At 39.4% G+C, this 20,860-nt stretch overlaps 1 protein-coding gene across 1 annotated transcript in view; it reads right to left on the reverse strand.

The window, feature by feature from the left end:
• The window catches only part of GPR156 (G protein-coupled receptor 156), an 84,676-nt gene extending 64,116 nt beyond the window's left edge, over nt 1–20,560 (reverse strand). Inside the window, exons 1-2 of the mRNA XM_055435212.2 lie at nt 20,196–20,560; nt 19,861–19,994 (exon numbers count right to left, since the gene is read on the reverse strand). Coding sequence (XP_055291187.2) covers nt 19,861–19,994; nt 20,196–20,291 — 230 coding nt within the window. The 5' untranslated portion in view covers nt 20,292–20,560. The remainder of the gene's footprint in view (nt 1–19,860; nt 19,995–20,195) is intronic.
• Between the last annotated feature and the right edge of the window lie 300 nt (nt 20,561–20,860).

The following is a 20,860-nucleotide window of genomic DNA, read 5'->3' on the forward strand; positions in this document are numbered from 1 at the left end:
ATTTGTTGGCATATTGAGTGCAGTACTTTAAGAGCATCATCTTTTAGCATTTTGGTGAAAACATATACGTAATTTTTGCTGGAATTGCTGTGACATAGGACATGATTATGTTCAGGTTTGGTAGATTCTGAAGAGCTTTCTAAAGTCATTATAACAATGTGCAAATTCTTATAACAATGCATGAGACTTCCAGCTGCTCTCCATCCTTCCCAACACTCGGGTTTTCAGTCTTTTTAAAATTGTAAACATTCAAGTGAGTATATAGTGTTATCTCATTGTGCCTTTACTTTACATTTCCCTAATGACTAAAGAGGTAGAGCACTTTTCATTTGTACATTGGCTGCCTTGATATAATCTATTTTGAAGTGGCTATTTATCTTTAAAAGTTGTTTTCTCTGTGTTTTTCTTATTGATCATAGTTTTTTATTCTGGATAAAAATCTTCTGATGATACACATTATGAATATATTCTCATTCTATGGCTTGCTTTTTTCCTTCTCAGGGATGTCTTTTAGTGAATAGAAAATATTTTTGATACTTATATAAACCAATTAATAGTCTTTCTTTTATGAGCAGTACATTTTGTGTTCTATTTAAGACATGTTTTCCTGACCCAAGTTCATGAAAATATTCTCCTACATGATCTTTCTGAAGCTTGTTTTATATTTAGATCTACAGCCTGCCTAAAGATGACTTTGTTGAGGTAGGATTCAAGTTGCATATATTCCCCATGTGGACAGCCAACTTACTTAGCATCATTTATTAAAAAGTGTCCATACATACTTGGCTCTAGTTCTCCCTGTTCTGTTCCACTGGTCTCTATTTACCCCTGTCCCCAAAGCAGACTGAGCCTGTTATTAATTATTAGCTTTATAATAATTATGAACATCCAAAAGAAGAAGTTTTCTCACCTAATTCATTATTTTCATGCTATTTTTGGCCTTTTGAATTTCCATATAAATTTGAGAATTGACATGTTGAGTCTCACCAGAAAAGAAAAGGAGTTCAGAATTTTTATTGCAATTACATTAAGACCATATACTAATCTGGGAGCAATTATATCTTGACAGTATTGGACCTTCTTATATCAAATATAATATATCCTTTACTTATTTAGAACTTATGTTTTCTCAAAATATTTAATGATCTTCCATGCAGAGATACTGCATCTTTCCCTAGTGTATTAGTCAGGGTTCAGAGAAACAAAACTAGTAAGTGATACATGGATTTGTCAGACAATTGGTTTATGCAATTTGGGGGGCTGATTCAGCTTAAACTCCATTTTATCCACTTCTGTTCTTGAATCAAGGTATCCCAAGGATCATGCTTTTATTTAAGGGAGTGCTATTGTTATTCAGTCGCCAAGTCATGTCACACTCTTTGCAACCCCATGGACTGCAGCACACCAAGCCTCCCTGTCCCTCACCATCTCCCAGAGTTTGCACAAGTTCATTCTATTGCATCAGTGATACCATCCAACCATCTCATCCTCTGTTGCCCTCTTCTCCTTCTGCCTTCAATCTTTCCCAGCATGAGGGTCTTTTCCAATGAGTCAGCTGTTTGCCATCAGGTGGCCAAAGTATTGGAGCGTCAGCTTCAGCCTCAGTCCTTCCAATGAGTATTCAGGGTCGATTTCCTTTAAGATTGACTGGTTTTATCTCCTTGCTGTCCAAGGGACTCTCAGGAGTCTTCTCCAGCACCACAGTTCAAAAGCATCAATTCTTTGGCACTTTGCCTTCTTTATGGTCCAACTCTCACAACCATATGTGACTACTGGAAAGACCATGGCCTTGACTATACAGATCTTTGTCAGCAAAGTGATGTCTTTGATTTTTAACACACTGTCTAGGTTTGTCAAAGCTTTCCTGTCAAGAAGCAATTGTCTTCTAATTTCATGGCTGCAGTCACCATCCACAGTGATGTTAGAACCCAAGAAGAAGAAATCTGTCACTGTTTTCACCTTTTTCCCTTCTATTTGCCATGAAGTGATGCAGCCAGATGCCATGATCTTAGTTCTTTAATATTTAGTTTTAAGCCAGCTTTTTCACTCTCCTTCACCCTCATCAAGAGGTTCTTTAGTTCCTCTTCGCTTTCTGCCATTAGAGAGGCATCATCTGCATATCTGAGGTTGTTGACAAGATAATGCCATGGGTACTTTTAAATGTTAAAGGTCTATTCTCAATAGGGCTGCCAGTTTTCTTGTTAAATGTAAGTCAGGTCATGTCACTCCTCAGTTCCAAACCCTACAATGACTCTCTATAACACTTGAAGTAAATGCCAAAGTCATTTGACCTACAAGACCCTACAGGATCTGGCCTCTACAACCTCTCTGACTTCTCCTATTTACTGCCTCATTTACTCTGCTAGAGTCACACTGGCCTCCTTGCCTTCCTTGAACACTGGTTATATTCCTATTCAGGGTCTTTGCACATTCTGTTCCTTTTGCCTGAAAAAGTCTTTACCTTATAACTTGTTTTCTGTGTCCTTCAATCCATATTTAAAGGGCTTCCCAGATGGCGCAGTGATAAAGAATCTGCCTGCCAATGCAGGAGAGTCAAAAGACATGGGTTCAATTCCTGGGTCAGGAAGATCCCCTGGAGGAGGAAACCCACTCTAGCATTCTTGCTTGGAAATTTCCATGTACAGAAGAGCCTGGCGGGCTACAGTCCATGGAGTCTCAAAAGAGTCAGACATGACTTGGCGACTCAACCACAAAACAATTATGAGATGGCTTCTAAAAGTTCAGAACTCTGTGGCCAACAGGGCATTAAAAGCAGACAGATTTTAGTGGTATGACAAAGACAGAAAGGATAGTTCAAAACAAAGGGCCACGACCAGGAGAACTGGAAATCTGAGATTTTGGATGTCACTCCCTGGGCTTCTGGAGAGATCAACCACCAGGAGAAAGAAAGAACAATGGAAAGCACTTGCTTATCTATGGCACAATTTAATATAGAATTGATAACGTACTAAAGTTAGAGAATGGAGATGTCTGTCTTCTAAGAAGTTATCTTTATCACCATAGTCTATATTCTAGGCCATTTAATTTGTTCATTAAGAAACATGGAGTATAATCCAGGCACAATGAAGATAAGATCAATAAGATATGGTCCTAAAGCCAAGGAGTTCATTATCTGGTAGGAGAGACAAAGCCTCCTCTTCATCCCAAATGAGTAAGTTGTGATGGGATAACTGTGTACCTATTTATAATTATGGGTACACAAAGGATGTGTCTACTTCATCTGGAGATGATATTTTAGGCCTGACTACAAGGAGGATAAACGGCATGAAAGGACTTTATAGAAACTGCTCCTATGCATTAATCTTGATTTTTCCTCATTATCTTCTGCTGAATCACCCATAGCTGGTACCCAAAGAAGACATCATCTCTGATCACAACCCTAGATTTTTTCACCTCATTTCAGCTTTGCACCTCTTTTCCAGCACTATTCCTGCAATCGAGTGGCTTCTGACATGATACACCACCTATTTTTGATTCTATGCTCAATCCTTTGGATGTGATGACTGATATAATTTTTCCCAGCTACAAACTTTAACTCTCTTTTTGGTAAGGCTTTGTAGGATCTGTCCCTGGTCACTCTGCCTCATTCATTCATGGCCCTGACACACTATCCCCCAAATGAGCTATATGGGTGGTGTTTATTCCAGGCCTGCCTGGCTCTCCTTCCTTCTTGGCCAATAAACATCAAACTGAGTATTATAGAGAAGATCCCAGAAATCCCTGTAGGGCATAGTAAAGCAAACTTTGTTGAAGCCCACAAGATCAGTACTGCCTCCTATTCTTGCCAGTCACTTCCCCTTCATCTCTAATTATTGAAACCACTCAGAAAACAGACCTGAAACAATTGATATGAGAGGAGCACAGCTCCCATCTCTGCCACAAAGCATTATTTTTTTAAAAGCTATTTTTAAAAAATAGAATGTACTTTTTGGACTTGCTTGTGTTTTTCCACCCAGGTGATCCCTTTGATGTTCCCAGGAATCCTTAATCACACTTTACACAGTATCTTGAGGACAGTAGGTGTTCAGTAAACATTTATTATTGATGTTGATAGATAAAACTCACTAAGGTGATAATACAGAGAGCTCAGGGATGCAAAGGATAAAGAAAAGTTGAGGATGAGTCTAATCCTTCTCAAAAGTGTGGGGATACTGAGGCCTTTTCATGATAATGAAAAATACTGTGACACCTGGGGAGTCAGAGAGATTCTTAGAAAGGTTAAACAATAACATGCTTGAGAATCATGATTCATATTGTAACTGGACTTTCTGAAGGCAAAGAGAACAAATAGAGCAGGGTACATGAAGTAACTCATGAATGAACTGCCTGAATTCACTGAATGCTGAATGCAATTCATCTCTGCCAGATTCTGCCAGAGGACCTGTATGAGGACCCTACTCAGGAAGGAGAGAAATGGTAGAGTGAGCAGGTCACAGGGATGAACACATTTCAGCCATTTACCAGCATCTGGGTCTCTGGCTGCCACTCCAGCCCGGGGTACAGGCAGAGGTAGCAGATGCCTCCATGCAGGGTTCCCAGTGTTGGGACAGGCAATCTGCCATGTGCATGAACAGCTCCACACATTCTTGCTGGGTATGTCCACAGGAAAGGCCCTGACTGCTCTTTACCCGGATGATTTTGCAGGGTTGTGCCTGCAGTGAGCAACCTTGAGGGATGAGTTAATATACCCTCCCTTCCAAAGAATAGGCTTGTTATGACTCACTATAAAAGTGATGAATTCCCCAGGCTTAGGTTGCTTTCCTTTAATGGCAGCCCCCTAAGTGCGCAACATCATCCATTATGGGCCCTGAATCATCCGTATGGGACCAGGGACATGGGAACCAGCACAAAGTCAAGATGAGGCTCTCCCGACTGCTTTTTACCATGAGTAATGAACTACTTTGTTTCTGACCCAAGAGTCTCATAAAACAGTAACAGGTTAAGTTGTTAATTTATAAGTAGGGCAAAATCTCACACCCATACTCATACTCAAAATCTCATACTCAGTTCTCAAACGTCTTGATATCTTAGGAAGTCAAACGCAGACACTAGGGATTATTATAGGAAGTTACTTTTGATTCTGAGAAGTAACAATATGTAAATAACTACCATCAACAATCATTATCACAAATGACAGCGAGGTAAGGTTTTAGAATAAAAGATAGACTTTTAATTGAACAAGTTTAGCTTCATGCAGAACTTATGACATTGCCCTTACATTGTGCATTTCAGAAGAGGCACCAGGAGAGTCTTCCTTTGGAACTGAAAGATCTGCTTTGCTCCAAGAGTTAATTTGTTCCTTATTAAACTGTATGAGAAATCTAGAAAAAAAGAGTGCATTCTTCCATATCAGTCATTAATATCTAGCACAGTTATCAGCTGGGTTTTAGGTTACCTAGCAGGGCCCTTTGGTAAAGGACACCAAATATGGTATACTTTTCTCACTCATGAGAACCTTCTCAGATAAATAAGAATGCTTCTAAATAAGAGTTTTTAATAGCTTTATTAATCACAACAAACTGTGGAAAATTCTTCAAGAGACGGGAATACCAGACCACTTTACCTGCCTTCTGAGAAATCTGTATGCAGGTCAAGAAGCAACAGTTAGAACGGGACATGGAACAACAGACTGGTTCCAAATCAGGAAAGGAGTATGTCAAGGCTTTATATTGTCACCTTGCTTATTTAACTTATATGCCGAGTAGATAATGCAAAATGCTGGGCTGGATAAAGCACAAGCTGGAATCAAGATTGCAGGGAGAAACCTCAATAACCTCAGATATGCAGATGACACCACCCTTATGGCAGAAAGCAAAGAGGAACTAAAGAGCCTCTTGATGAAAGTGAAAGAGGAGAGTGAAAAAGTTGGCTGAAAACTCAACATTCAGAAAACTAAGATCACGGCATCTGGTCCCAGATGGGGAAACAGTGGAAACAGTGAGAGACTTTATTTTGGGGGGCTCCAAAATCACTGCAGATGGTGAGTGCAGCCATGAAATTAAAAGATGCTTACTCCTTGGAAGCAAAGTTATGATCAACCTAGACAGCTTATTAAAAAGCAGAGACATTACTTTGCAAACAAAGGTCTGTCTAGTTAAAGCTATGGTTTTTCCAGTAGTCATGTATGGATGTGAGAGTTGGACTATAAGGAAAACTGAGCACTGAGAATTGATGATTTTGAACTATAGTGTTGGAGAAGACTCTTTAGAGTCCTTTGGACTGCAAGGAGATCCAACCAGTCAATCCTAAAGGAAATCAGTCCTGAATACTCATTGGAAGGACTGATGGTGAAGCTGAAGCTCCAATACTTTGGCCACCTGATGTGAAGAGCTGACTCAATGGAAAAGACCCTGATGCTGGGAAAGATTGAAGGTGGGAGGAGAAGGGGATGATAGAGGATGAGATGGTTGAATGGCATCACTGATGTAATGGACATGAGTTTGAGTAAACTCCGGGAGTTGGTGATGGACAGGGAGGCCTGGCATGCTGTAGTCCATGGGGTCACAAAGAGTCGGATACAACTGAGCAACTGAACTGAACTGAAATAGCTTTATTGAGTGTAACTGACATACAATAAACTATGATTTTTTTAAAAGTACATAACTTGTTAAGCTTTGATATATGCCTGTGAAACAGTCACCACAATCAAAGTATGAAACATCACCCCAAAAGTTTCCACATGTCCGTTGGTCATCCTTCCTTCCTACTCTTCTGTGCTACTCCCAACCTGCAAGGCAACCATTCATCTGATTTCTATCACTACAGATTCGGTAAAAAGAGATTAGTTTTCTAGAATTTTGCATAATTGACATTACATAGTATGTAATCTTTTTTGCCTTATTGCACCCAGCATAATCATTCTGATACTCATCCATGCAGTTCCAAGTATTAATAATTGAGTACTATTTCATTGTATGGATATACCATACTTCATTTACCCATTCACTTGTTGATGGATATTTACATTAATTTGTATTATTTCCAGTTTGGGGCTATTACAAATAAAGTTGTTGTTGAACATGGTACACAAGTCATTATACAGACATATAATTTCATTTCTCTGGATAAAAACCCAGGAGCAGAATGACTGGATCATACAGTAGCCATATGATGAACTTTTAAAGAAACTTCCAGACTATTTTCCAGAATGATTTTACCATATTACAGCCCCATCAGCAGTATTTCCAATATTTAACTTAGCTAGTCTTTTTTTTTTATTGAAGGATAATTGCTTTATAGAATTTTGTTGTTTTTTGTCAAACTTCAATATGTATCAGCCACAGGTATACATGTATCCCTCCCTTTTGAACCTCCCTTCCATCTCCCATCCCATCCCACCCCTCTAGATTGATACAGAGCCCCTGTTTGAGTTTTCTGGGCCATACAGCAAATTCCTGTTGGCTATCTATTTTACATATGGTAATGTGAGTTTCCATGTTACTCTTTCCATACATCTCATCCTCTCCTCCCCTCTCCCCATGTCCATAAGTCTATTCTCTATGTCTGTTTCTCCATTGCTTCCCCGTAAATAAGTTCTTCAGTACCACTTATATAGATTCCATATATATGTTAGAATACGATATTTATCTTACTCATTCTGACTCACTTCACTCTGTAAAATAGGCTCGAGGTTCATCCACCTCATCAGAACTGACTCAAATGCATTCCTTTTTATGCCTGAGTAATATTCTATTGTGTATATGTACCACAACTTCTTTATCCATTCATCTGTTGATGGACATCTAGGTTGTTTCCATGTTCTAGCTACTGTAAATAGTGCTGCAATGAACCATGGGATAATGTGTCTCTTTCAATTTTGGTTTCCTCAGGGTATATGCCTAGGAGTGGAATTGCTGGGTCAGATGGTGGTTTTATTCCTAGTTTTATAAGGAATCTCCATACTGTCTTCCATAGTGGCTGTATCAATTTACATTCCCACTAACAGTGCAAGAGTGTTCCTTTTTTCCACACCCTCTCCAGCATTTATTGTTTTGTAGACTTTTTGATGATGGCCATTCTGACCAGTGTGAGGTGATATCTCACTGCAGTTTCGAGTTGCATTTCTCTAATAATGAGTGATGTTGAGCATCTTTTCATGTGTTTATTAGCCGTCTGTATGTCTTCTTTGGAGAAATGTCTGTTTACATCTTTTTGATTGGGTTGTTTGTTTTTCTGGTATTGAGTTGTATGAGCTGCTTGTATATTTTGGAAATTAATCTTTGTCAGTTGTTTCATTTGCTATTATTTTCTCCCATTCTGAGGGTTGTCTTCTCGCCTTGCTTATAGTTTCCTTTAATGTGCAAAAGCTTCTAAGTTTAATCAGGTCCCACTTGTTTACTCTTGTTTTTATTTCCATTACTCTAGGAGATGGGACATAGAGGATCTTGTTTTGATTTATGTCATCGAGTGCTCTGCCTATATTTTCCACTAACAGTTTTATAGTCTCTGGTCTTACATTTAGGTCTTTAATCCTTTTTTAGTTTATCTTTGTGTATGGTGTTAGGAAGTGTTCTAATTTCATTCTTTTACATGTAGCTGTCTAGTTCTCCCAGCACCATTTACTGAAGAGGCTCTCTTTGCCCCATTGTATATTCTTGCCTCCTTTTTCAAAAATAAGGTACCCATAAGTGCATGGGTTTATTTCTGGGCTTTCTATCTTGTTCCATCGGTCTATATTTCTGTTTTTGTGCCAGTACCATACCGTCTTGATGACTGTGGCTTTGTAGTATAATCTGAATTCCTCCAGTTCCATTATTTTTTGTCAAGACTGCTTTGGCTATTTGAGGTCTTTTGTTTTTCCATATGAATTGTGAACGTTTTTGTTCTAGTTCTGTGAAAAATGCCATTGGTGATTTGACAGGGATCCAATTGAATCTGTAGATTGCATCTGGTAGTATAGCCATTTTCACAATATTGATTCTTCCTACCCAGGAACATGAAATATCTCTCCATCTATTTATGTTGTCTTTGATTTCTTTCATTAGTGTCTTATAATTTTCTGTGTACACTTTTGTCTCATTAGGTAAGTTTATTTCTAGATATTTAATTCCTTTTTTGCAACGGTGAATGGGATTGATTCCTCAATTTCTCTTTCTGATTTTTCATTGTTAGTATATAGAAATGCAAGTGATTTCTGTATATTGATTTTGTATCCTGCAATTTTGCTAAATTCACTGATAAGCTTTAGTAATTTTCTGATACTATCTTTAGGGTTTTCTATGTACAGTATCATGTCATCTGCAAACAGTGAGAGCTTTACTTCTTTTCTGATCTGGATTTATTTTTCTTCTCTGATTGCTGTAGATAGGACTTACAGAACTATGTAGAATAATAGTGGCAAAAGTGAACACCCTTGTCTTGTTCCTGATCTTAGGTTACCCATAATGCTTTCAGTTTTTCACCACTGAGAATAATGTTTGCTTATCATATATGGCCTTTATTACGTTGAGGTAGGTTCCTTCTATGCCCATTTTTTGAAGTTTTAATCATAAATGGGTGCTGAATTTTGTCAAAGGCTTTTTCTGCATCTGTTGAGATTATCATATGGTTTCTATCTTTCAATTTGTTAATATGGTGTATCACATTGATTGATTTGTATATATTGAAAAATCCTTCCATTCCCGGAATAAAGCCAACCTGATCATGGTGTATGAGCTTTTTGATGTGTTGCTGAATTCTCTTTGCTAAAATTTTGTTGAGAATTTTTGCATCTATGTTGATCAGTGATACTGGTCTGTAGTTTTCTTTTTGTGTGTTGTCCTTGTCTGGTTTTGGTATAAGGGTGATGGTGGCCTCATAGAGTGAATCTAGAAGTATTCCTTCCTCTTCAATTTTTTGAAAGAGTTTTAGAAGGACAGGCATTAGCTCTTCTCTATATATTTGATAGAATTCCCCTGTGAAGCCATCTGGTCCTGGGCTTTTGTTTTTTGGGAGATTTTGGATCACAGTTTCAATTTCAGTGCTTGTAGTTGGGTTGTTCATAATATCTAATTCTTCCTGATTCAGTCTTGAAAGATTGAACTTTTCTAAGAATCTGTCCATTTCTTCCAGGTAATCCATTTTATTGCCATATCAGTTCAGTTCAGTTCAGTCATTCAGTCGTGTCTGATCTTTGCGACCCCGACCCCATGAATCACAGCACGCCAGGCCTCCCTGTCCATCACCAACTCCCAGAGTTCACTCAAACTCATGTCCATCGAGTCGGTGATGCCATCCAGCCATCTCATTCTCTGTCGTCCCTGTCTCCTCCCACCCTCAATCCTTCCCAGCATCAGGGTCTTTTCCAGTGAGTCAACTCGTCGCATGAGGTGGCCAAAGTATTGGAGTTTCAGCTTTAGCATCAGTCCTTCCAATGAATACCCAGGATGATCTCCTTTAGAATGGACTGGTTGGATCTCCTTGCAGTCCAAGGGACTCTCAAGAGTCTTCTCCAGCACCACAGTTCAAAAGCATCCATTCTTCGGCGATCAGCTTTCTTCACAGTCCAACTCTCACATCCATACATGACCACGGGAAAAACCATAGCCTTGACTAGATGGATCTTAGTTGCCAAAGTAATGTCTCTGCTTTTTGATATGCTATCTAGGTTGGTCATAACTTTCCTTCCAAGGAGTAAGTGTCTTTTAATTTCATGGCTGCAATCAGCATCTGCAGTGATTTTGGAGCCCCCCAAAATAAAGTCTGACACCGTTTCCACTGTTTTTCCATCTATTTCCCATGAAGTGATGAGACCAGATGCCATGATCTTTGTTTTCTGAATGTTGAGCTTCAAGCCAACCTTTTCACTCTCCTCTTTCACTTTCATCAAGAGGCTTTTTAGTTCCTCTTCACTTTCTGCCATAAGGGTGGTGGAGGTTATTGATATTTCTCCCGGCAATCTTGATTCCAGCTTGTGCTTCTTCCAGGCCAGCATTCCTCATGATGTACTCTGCATATAAGTTAAATAAGCAGGGTGACAATATACAGCCTTGACATGCTCCTTTTCCTATTTGGAACCAGTCTGTTGTTCCATGTCCAGTTCTAACTGTTGTTTCCTGACCTGCATACAGGTTTCTCAAGAGGCAGGTCAGGTGGTCTGGTATTCCCATCTCTTTCAGAATTTTCCACAGTTTATTGTGATCCACACAGTCATATAGTTGTTCATAATAGTTTCTTATAATCCTTTGTATTTCTGCATTGTCTGTTGTAATCTCTCCTTTTTCATTTCTAATTTTGTTGATTTGATTGTTCTCTCTTTTTTTCTTGATGAGTCTGACTAAAGTCTTGTCAATTTTGTTTATCTTCTCAAAGAAACAGCTTTTAGTTTTATTAATCTTTACTATTGTTTCTTTCTTTTCTTTTTCATTTATTTCTGCTCAGATCTTTATGATTTCTTTCCTTCTACTAATTTTGGGGGGGCTTTTGTTTGTCTTTTCCAGTTGTTTCAGGTGTAAAGTTAGGTTGTCTATCTGATGTTTTTCTTGTTTCTTGAGGTAGGATTGTTTTGGTATAAACTTCCCTCTTAGAACTGTTTTTGCTGCATCCCATAGGTTTTGAGTTGTCATGTTTTCATTGTCACTTGTTTCTAGAAATTTTTTTATTTCCCTTTTGATTTCTTTAGTAACCTGTTGGTTATTTAGAAATGTGTTGCTTAATCTCCATGTGTTTGTGTTTTTATAGTTTTTCTTGTAATTGATATCTAGTCTCATAGTGTTGTGATCAGACAAGATGCTTGATACAATTTCAGTTTTCTTAAATTTACTGAGGTTTGATTTGTGACCCAAGATGTGGTATATCCTGGAGAATGTTCCATGAGCACTTAAGAAGGTGTATTCTTCTGCATTTGGATGGAATGTCCTGAAGATATCAATGAGATCCATCTCATCTAATGTATCATTTAAAACCTGTGTTTCCTTATTAATTTTCTGTTTTGAAGATCTGTCCATTGGTGTGACTGGGGGGTGTTAAAGTCTCCAACTATTAATTTCTCCTTTTATGTCTGTTAGTGTTTGTCTTATGTACTGAGCTGCTCCTATGTTGGGTGCGTAGATATTTACAATTGCTATGTCTTCCTCTTGATCTCTTGGTCATTATGTAGTGTCCTTCCTTATCTCTTGTAATCTTCATTATTTTAAGGTCTATTTTGTCTGATATGAGGATTGCTAATCCAGCTTTCTTTTGCTTCCCATTTGCATGGAATATATTTTTCCATCCTTTCGCTTTCAGTCTATATGTGTCTTTAGGTCTGAAGTGGGTTTCTTATAGACAACATATATATGGGTCTTGTTTTTGTATCCATTCAGCCAGTCTGTGTCTTTTGGTTGGGGCATTTAATCCATTTACATTTAAAGTAATTATTGTTATATATGTTCCTATTGCCATTTTCTTGATTTAGGTCATATCTGAATGGTCTAGCGGTTTTCCCTACTTTCTTCAATTTAAGTCTGAACTTGGCAATAAGGAGTTCATGATCTGAGCCAAAGTCAGCTCCCGGCCTTGATTTTGCTAACTATATAGAGCTTCTCCATCTTTGGCTGCAAAGAATATAATCAATCTGATTTCGGTGTTGACCATCTGGTGATGTCCATGTGTAGAGTCTTCTCTTGTGTTGTTGGAAGAGGGTGTTTGCTATGACCAGCGCATTCTCTTGGCAGAACTCTATTAGCCTTTGCCCTGCTTCATTCCGTACTCCAAGGCCAAATTTGCTTGTTACTCCAGGTGTTTCTTGACTTCCTACTTTTGCATTCCAGTCCCCTATAATGAAAAGGACATCTTTTTTGGGTGTTAGTTCTAAAAGGTTTTGTAGGTCTTCATAGAACCATTGAACATCGGCTTCTTCAGTGTTACTGGTTAGGGCATAGGCTTGGATAACTGTAATACTGAATGGTTTGGCTTGGAAATGAAGAGAGATCATTCTGTTGTTTTTGAGATTGCATCCAAGTACTGCATTTTGGACTCTTTTGTTGACCATGATGGCTAGTCGATTTCTTCTAAGGGATTCCTGCCCACAGTAGTAGATATAATGGTCATCTGAGTTAAATTCACCCATTCCAGTCCATTTTAGTTCTCTGATTCCTAGAATGTCGACATTCACTCTTGCCATCTCCTGTTTGACCACTTCCAATTTGCCTTGATTCATGGACCTAACATTCCAGGGTCCTATGCAATATTGCTCTTTACAGTATCAGACCTTGCTTCTATCACCAGTCACATCCACAACTGGGTATTGTTTTTGCTTTGGCTCCATCTCTTCATTCTTTCTGGAGTTATTTCTCTACTGATCTCCAGTAGCATATTGGGCACCTACGGACCTGGGGAGTTCCTCATTCAGTATCCTATCATTTTGTCTTTTCATACTGTTCATGGGGTTCTCAAGGCAAGAATACTGAAGTGGTTTGCCATTCCCTTCTCCAGTGGACCACATTCTGTCAGGGACTAGATCTGATAGATAGAGTGCCTAATGAACTATGGACAGAGGTTCGTGACATTGTACAGGAGACAGGGATCAAGACAATCCCCATGGAAAAGAAATGCAAAAAAGCAAAATGGCTGTCTGAGGAGGCCTTACAAATAGCTGTGAAAAGAAGAGAAGCGAAAAGCAAAGGAGACAAGGAAAGATATAAGCATCTGAATGCAGAGTTCCAAAGAATAGCAAGGAGAGGTAAGAAAGCCTTCCTCCGCAATCAATGCAAAGAAATAGAGGAAAACAACACAATGGGAAACACTAAAGACCTCTTCAAGAAAATTACTGATACCAAGGGAACATTTCATGCAAAGATGGGCTTGATAAAGGACAGAAATGGTATGGACCTAACAGAAGCAGAAGATATTAAGAAGAGGTGGCAAGAATACACAGAAGAACTGTACAAAAAAGATCTTCACGACCAAGATAATCACGATGGTGTGATCACTCATCTAGAGCCAGACATCCTGGAAAGTGAAGTCAAGTGGGCCTTAGAAAGCATCGCTACGAACAAAGCTAGTGGAGGTGATGGAATTCCAGTGGAGCTATTTCAAATCCTGAAAGATGATGCTGTGAAAGTGCTTCACTCAATATGCCAGCAAATTTGGAAAACTCAGCAGTGGCCACAGGACTGGAAAAGCTCACTTTTCATTCCAATCCCCAAGAAAGGCAATGCCAAAGAATGCTCAAACTACCGCACAATTGCACTCATCTCACACGCTAGTAAAGTCATGCTCAAAATTCTCCAAGCCAGGCTTCAGCAATACGTGAACCGTTAACTTCCAGATGTTCAAGCTGGTTTTAGAACAGGCAGAGGAACCAGAGATCAAATTGCCAATATCCGCTGGATCATGGAAAAAGCAAGAGAGTTCCAGAAAAACATCTATTTCTGCTTCATTGACTATGCCAAAGACTTTGACTGTGTGGATCATGATAAACTATGGAAAATTCTGAAAGTGACAGGAATACCAGACCACCTGACCTGCCTCTTAAGAAACCTATATGCTAGTCAGGAAGCAACAGTTAGAACTGGACATGGAACAACAGGCTGGTTCCAAATAGGAAAAGGAGTACGTCAAGGCTGTATGTTGTCACCCTGCTTATTTAACTTATATGCAGAGTACATCATGAGGAACACTGGGCTGGAAGAAGCACAAGCTGGAATCAAGACTGCTGGGAGAAATATCAATAACCTCAGATATGCAGATGAAACCACCCTTATGGCAGAAAGTGAAGAGAAACTAAAAAGCCTCTTGATGAAAGTGAAAGAGGAGAGTGAAAAAGTTGGCTTAAAGCTCAACACTCAGAAAACTAAGATCATGGCATCTGGTCCCATCACTTCATGGGAAATAGATGGGGAAACAGTGGAAACAGTGTCAGACTTTATTTTTGGAGGCTCCAAAATCACTGCAGATGCTGATTGCAGCCATGAAATTAAAAGACGCTTACTCCTTGGAAGGAAAGTTATGACCAACCTAGATAGCATATCAAAAAGCAGAGACATTACTTTGGCAACTAAGGTCCATCTAGTCAAGGCTATGGTCTTTCCAGTGGTCATGTATGGATGTGAGAGTTGGACTGTGAAGAAAGCTGATCGCCAAAGAATTGATGCTTTTGAACTGTGGTGCTGGAGAAGACTCTTGAGAGTCCCTTGGACTGCAAGGAGATCCAACCAGTCCATTCTAAACGAGATCATCCTGGGTGTTCATTGGAAGGACTGATGTTGAAGCTGAAACTCCAATACTTCAGCCACCTGATGCGAAGAACTGACTCATTTGAAAATATGCTGATACTGGCAAAGATTGAAGGCAGGAGGAAGAGAGGATGAGATGGTTGGATGGCATCACGGATTTGATGGGCATCAGTCTGAGAAAGCTCTGCAAGTTAGTGATGGACAGGGAAGCCTTTCATGCTGCAGTCCACGGGGTTACAAAGAGTCAGACAGGACTGAGTGACTGAACTGAACTGAACTGTACTCAATTTGTTAAAATTGCGTTTAGAATTTTGGATCTATGTTCATAAGCCTATGATTTTTCTCTTCTAATGTCTGTTAGATTTAGATATCAGGGTAATGCTTTCTTAATTAGAATGAATTAGGAAATGCTCCTTTATTTTCAGTTTCTTAGAAGAATTTTGTAGAACTGGTAATATTTTTGCAATACAGGCACAGTTTAGCGGGGTGCCTCTGGCTCAGAGTCTCTCACAAGTATACCTCTTGGTGAGCCATGGCTGTAGTCCTCCAAGGGGAAAATCTGCTTCCAAGCTTATTCACATTGTCCTTAGCAGACCTCAGATGATCTATTTTCAAGCTCATTGACGTGCCTGTTAGTAATCCTCAAGTCCTTGCTGACTACAGACTAGAAAGATTAGTTCCTGGCCATGTAGGCCTCTCCACAGGATAGCTCACAAAATGGAAGGTGTATTTCCTCAGAGTGTGTAAGAGAAAGAGTGAAAGGGATCCCATACCCTTTTTTTTTTTACCTTATTCCCAGTGATTAATAAACAAATCAACAAGTCCAGTTCACACACAAGGAGAAGGGATTTCACAAGAGTGTGACAGCTAGGAGGTAGGCCTTATCAGAGAACATTTTAGAGTTTGCCTACCATAGTTGTTCATGACAGTAACTTATTAGCCTTCTAATATGTATAGAATCTTTAGTGATGATAGCTCTCTCTTCCTTACTTAGGTCATTAATCTTCTTTTTTTTCCTGACCTAGAAGTTGGTCAGTCTTATTGATCCTCATAAAGAGCTTTTGGTTTCACTGTTTTTTTCTGTTTTTTCTTTTATAAATTTCCACTCTGATCTGTATTATTCCTTTCCTCTGCTTATTTTGCGGAGAAGGCAATGGCAAGCCACTCCAGTACTCTTGCCTAGAAAATCCCATGGATGGAGGAGCCTGGTAGGCTGCAGTCTGTGGGGTCGCTAAGGGTTGGACACGACTGAACGACTTCACTTTCACTTTTCACTTTCACACATTGGAGAAGGAAATGGCAACCCACTCCAGTGTTCTTGCCTGGAGAATCCCAGGGACGGGGAAGCCTGGTGGGCTTCCGTTTATGGGGTCACACAGAGTCGGACACGACTGAAGTGACTTAGCAGCAGCAGCAGCTGCTTATTTTGGGACTCATTCACCCTTTTTTTCTGTTCTGTAAGATGGATCTTTCTTCTTATAACACGGAGTTTACTGCTCTAATTTCCTCTAAAGTATTACTTTAATGGCATCCAACAAATTTTGACATGTTGTGTTTTCACTTTCATTCAGTTGAAAATACTTTCTAGTCTCTGTTCTGATTTTGTCTTTGATCATGGGTTATTTTCAAGTGCTAACAAAAGAGTTGGACATGACTTAGTGTTTAAACAACATTTAGTTTCCAAATATTTCAGAATATTCCAGAGATTTCTCTGTTATGGATTTCTAGGTTAATTCCATTCTGGGTCAGAGAACACACTCTTTATGATTTGAATCTTTTTAAATTTAATAAGACCTTTTCTGTGGCCCTGAAGATGATTTATCTTGGTAAATATTCCATTCGAACTTGAAAAGAATGTGTATTCTGTTGCTGTTGGGTGTAGGATTATACAAATGTCAATTAGGTTCTGTTGGTTGATGGGATTGTTCAAGTCTTCTACATCTTTACTGATTTTCTCTTGTAGACTACATTTAAAAATGTTATAAAAATGAAATATTAGTGACAGAATTTGAACATTACTGAATTATTTTTATTTTATTAAAATGTTTTTCTTACTCTGGCACACACAGAATCACAGGCAGAAATTTAGAGACCACAGAAATGGAATGAAATGAGACATCTAACTGTGATGCTGCACCTCTGAACAAATTTTGCTATTTAAGAAAGAGCTCTTGAAACTGGGTTATTTTATCTTTCCCTGTCTGACCTTGTAAGCTACTTAATTGCGAAATGTGTTTTTATTCACAGTGTCTCTTAATATTTTATTCTTTATGCCAAGTCATGCACCCGCTGCAGGTAAGACAGGCAACAAACCTTCAACAGAAAGAAAGAAATATAGGTGCCTCTAGCATAACACTGTTTATAAGTGTTCCTATTTTAACAGGACATATAAATGCTTCTAAAAAAACCTTGCGTTCCACAAAACTGTGTATAAAAATAATGGATTATGGGGAAAATAGTATGGGACCATAATATTTGAAACACATTTAACTTTGTAACCAGAATACTAATAAAATAATAATTATCTCAATTAAAATGTTAGTACTCAATAGATGTCCACTACCACTTATACCCAGGATCACAGTTGATTTTTATAGCCTTAAATCTGCAAGAGATAGGTCCTTAAGGGCATTTACCTCCAATAGATAACATTGTCATCAAAATCTAATTTGAATCTATGTTCTCTTCAACCGCACATTGTTTTTAAAAACAAGAGAAATGTCTTTTCTATGTCTTCATCTGCTCCCATAACTTCATCAGATAGGGTCACATTGTAAGGTAGAATACCAGTTCTTGAAGTCATTAAACCATCCACTTCTTGCACTGCCACAGTATTCTTAACTTAGGGTTTCCTTCTTTAACTTAAGAAAAATTAGCTCTCAATTCTTTAAACTATTGATTTGCTTGGGGAAAAAATTACATGATGTTATTTTCTTATTTGCCAACTGGGCACTAATTTGCATTACAGAAATATGTTGCAGCTGAAAACAGGATACTCCATAGTTTTCTAACCTTGAAATGTGCGATTTTCCTAGTCATTTTCTTGGCAGCAGACACTGCTGGGATTTAAATCTCCTTCCTTCCAGGATGACTGAAAGCATATTTTGTTGTTGTTTAGTCTCTCAGTTGTGTCTGATTCTTTTGCAACCCCATGGATTATATACTGCTAGTTTCCTCTGTCCATGGAATCTCCCAGGCAAGAAAACTGGAGTGGGTTGTCATTTCCTTCTTCAGGTGATCTTCTCGACCCAAGGATTGAACCTATGTCTCCAGTACTGGCAGACAGATTCTTAACCACTGAACCATCAGGGAAGCAAAAGCATATATACTGAGCATGTACTATGTTCCTGTCTGTTCTAAGTACTGAAGACAGTGGTGAACATGACAGAGAAGGTTCCTGTGTTCATGGACTTTACATTCTGGTGGGTGATATAGACAATAAACAGGTAAATCAACAAATACGGTAATGTCAGAGAGTGAGACTTGCTATGAAGAAAATAAATGAGTGATAGGATATGGCATGAGGTGTAGAGGCTGGATGGCCATTCTGTAAAGAGGTAACCTTAGATAGGATGATCAGGGAAGTCTTCTCTGAAGAGATGACATTTGAGTCAAAACCTATTAGATGAGAAGGAACTAGTCATAGGAAGATCTGGAGAAGACTCTCAGGCAGTGGGAACAGTAAAGGGACAGTAAGTCAGAGGCCTTAAGATGAGAGCAGGCTTAGTGTATCTAAGGAATAGAGTGAAAAGTGGCTGGGGAAGCTTCAGGGGTACCCCCAGGGCTGAGTGCCATGCCTCATGGCCATGCTGAGGTTGACCCAGCAGATCAAGCCACTGCTGCCTAACAGTTTGACATCCTCTATGCCTCAGATAGCCAGAGGCACCCCAAATGCCTACAGACAAATCCAACTAAATGACCCTCATCTGAGTGCCAAGCCCAGGCAATGGAGCAAAACACACTGATTACCACAAAATGTCAGGCTGGTATGGAGCCAGATGAGTTTGGCATCTCCAAGGGAGTTGCTAAAATCTGACAACAGGAGCCAACCAGAAAAGGTCTGTGGGCCAGGAAGAGAGGGCTGGAGCTAGGCTTCTCAGGAGGCTGCCTGGAACGACTGGAGCAGAATGATGGCACAGAACGGGAGAGATGGGGTGGGTCCTGAGGGAACGACTGGATGGCAGAGAAGGAAAGACTCTTCAAGTCCCTTTTGTCAACCTTGGGTGCCATACACACTTACCTGGATGAACCACTGACTTTCCAACTAGTCACAATCGCTGAGCAGAATAGCCAGGAGTGGGGCTTCACTATTTTTGCAGAATCTTAGCTTACCCAGACTGGTTCCAATTCTGCTGCCATAAACTTTAATGTTGCTTTGGAATATTTCTCTACATGATCTCTGTTTTTAATACAAATACATCTTCTCAGAAGGATTTCACCTTCCTTCATGAAGAGAAACTCTTCATTTCCTTTTTTGGATACTGTAGTTAGCACAATACTGGGAAGATCTTTCACCTTCTCAAGATGGATCTGTACTGCAAGGCCAGGCCTCCGTCAGGGGGAGCGTCTCACATAGCTTAATGCCACAGTAGGACACAAGCTGTTCTGACACCAGCCAGCAGTTCATGGTACCAAAATGACACCAACACTCTGGGTTTTATGTTTCAGGTGATGAAAGATGAGAAACTAGGCATGGGCTGCTTACCTGTTCTTCCTGCAGCGAATTGTGAAGCCAAGGAAGAAGGCTATGAGGAGAAGTCCACAGCTTAGGAAAGTCCAAACAATACCCAAGAGGGCAGGAGATAATGAAATGGTCTTACTGCTGTGGTGGGAAGAGGTCTGAGAACAGAATTGAAGAGAAGCTGTAAGCTCTTCTATAGGTCAAACATGAACTGCCCCCATCACCACCAGAGTTGGGACACAGGTGTCCTGCATAAACATTTACCCCTCCCCTCTCCACCACCACTATTACTAACAAAATAACAACAATAACACGTAAAGCTAAGCAGCAGCCCTGACACCCCATGGCTGCTCACTTACAATTGTAGTTCTGCAGAGATCATGAAGGGGTCTACGTTCCAGTTCCTGTCCAGGAAAACCATCACACAATTCAGAGCAGTTTATTTCAGGCTCCATGTCATCATATGCCCCTCTTGGTACGTGCCTATTCACAGTCTTGGTTACCCACTGGTAGGTAACCAGCAGATCTTTGACTAAAACACAACAGCAACTCAGATCTTTTCTTCAGAGGCGCCATTGTGGAGCTGGATCCTGGCTCAGAATCTGGGATGAACAATCCATTCAGGTGGAAGCGGAGAGTTATTTCACTAGGCTCCTATGTCAGACCAGGCCCTCCTGGTCCCTTGCTGCCAGTGCAGACCACATGAGTCAAGAGTGGACATCTTAGTAACCATTAGGTCACACAAAGCGATGATTCTAGCTTGCCACCAGATGGCAGTCACTGCTCCAAGTACTCTCACACAGGTCCTGAAGGAGAGGAAAGCAATTAAACCTGTTAATAAATAAATGTTTTATTTATATACATATAATTTACTCAAATAAACACAAACACAGACATATATGTATAATACATATATATTACATATAATATAATACATTTGTATTATTACAGAGGTTTTAAAATATTTTATACATTTAATAGCTACATTTTTATTAGATATAGTTATACATAATACATTCAGATG

This window comes from Moschus berezovskii, chromosome 1 (genome assembly GCF_049115385.1).
Source record: "Moschus berezovskii isolate FMDL1 chromosome 1, NW_MosBer_1.0, whole genome shotgun sequence".
Lineage (NCBI taxonomy): Eukaryota > Metazoa > Chordata > Mammalia > Artiodactyla > Moschidae > Moschus > Moschus berezovskii.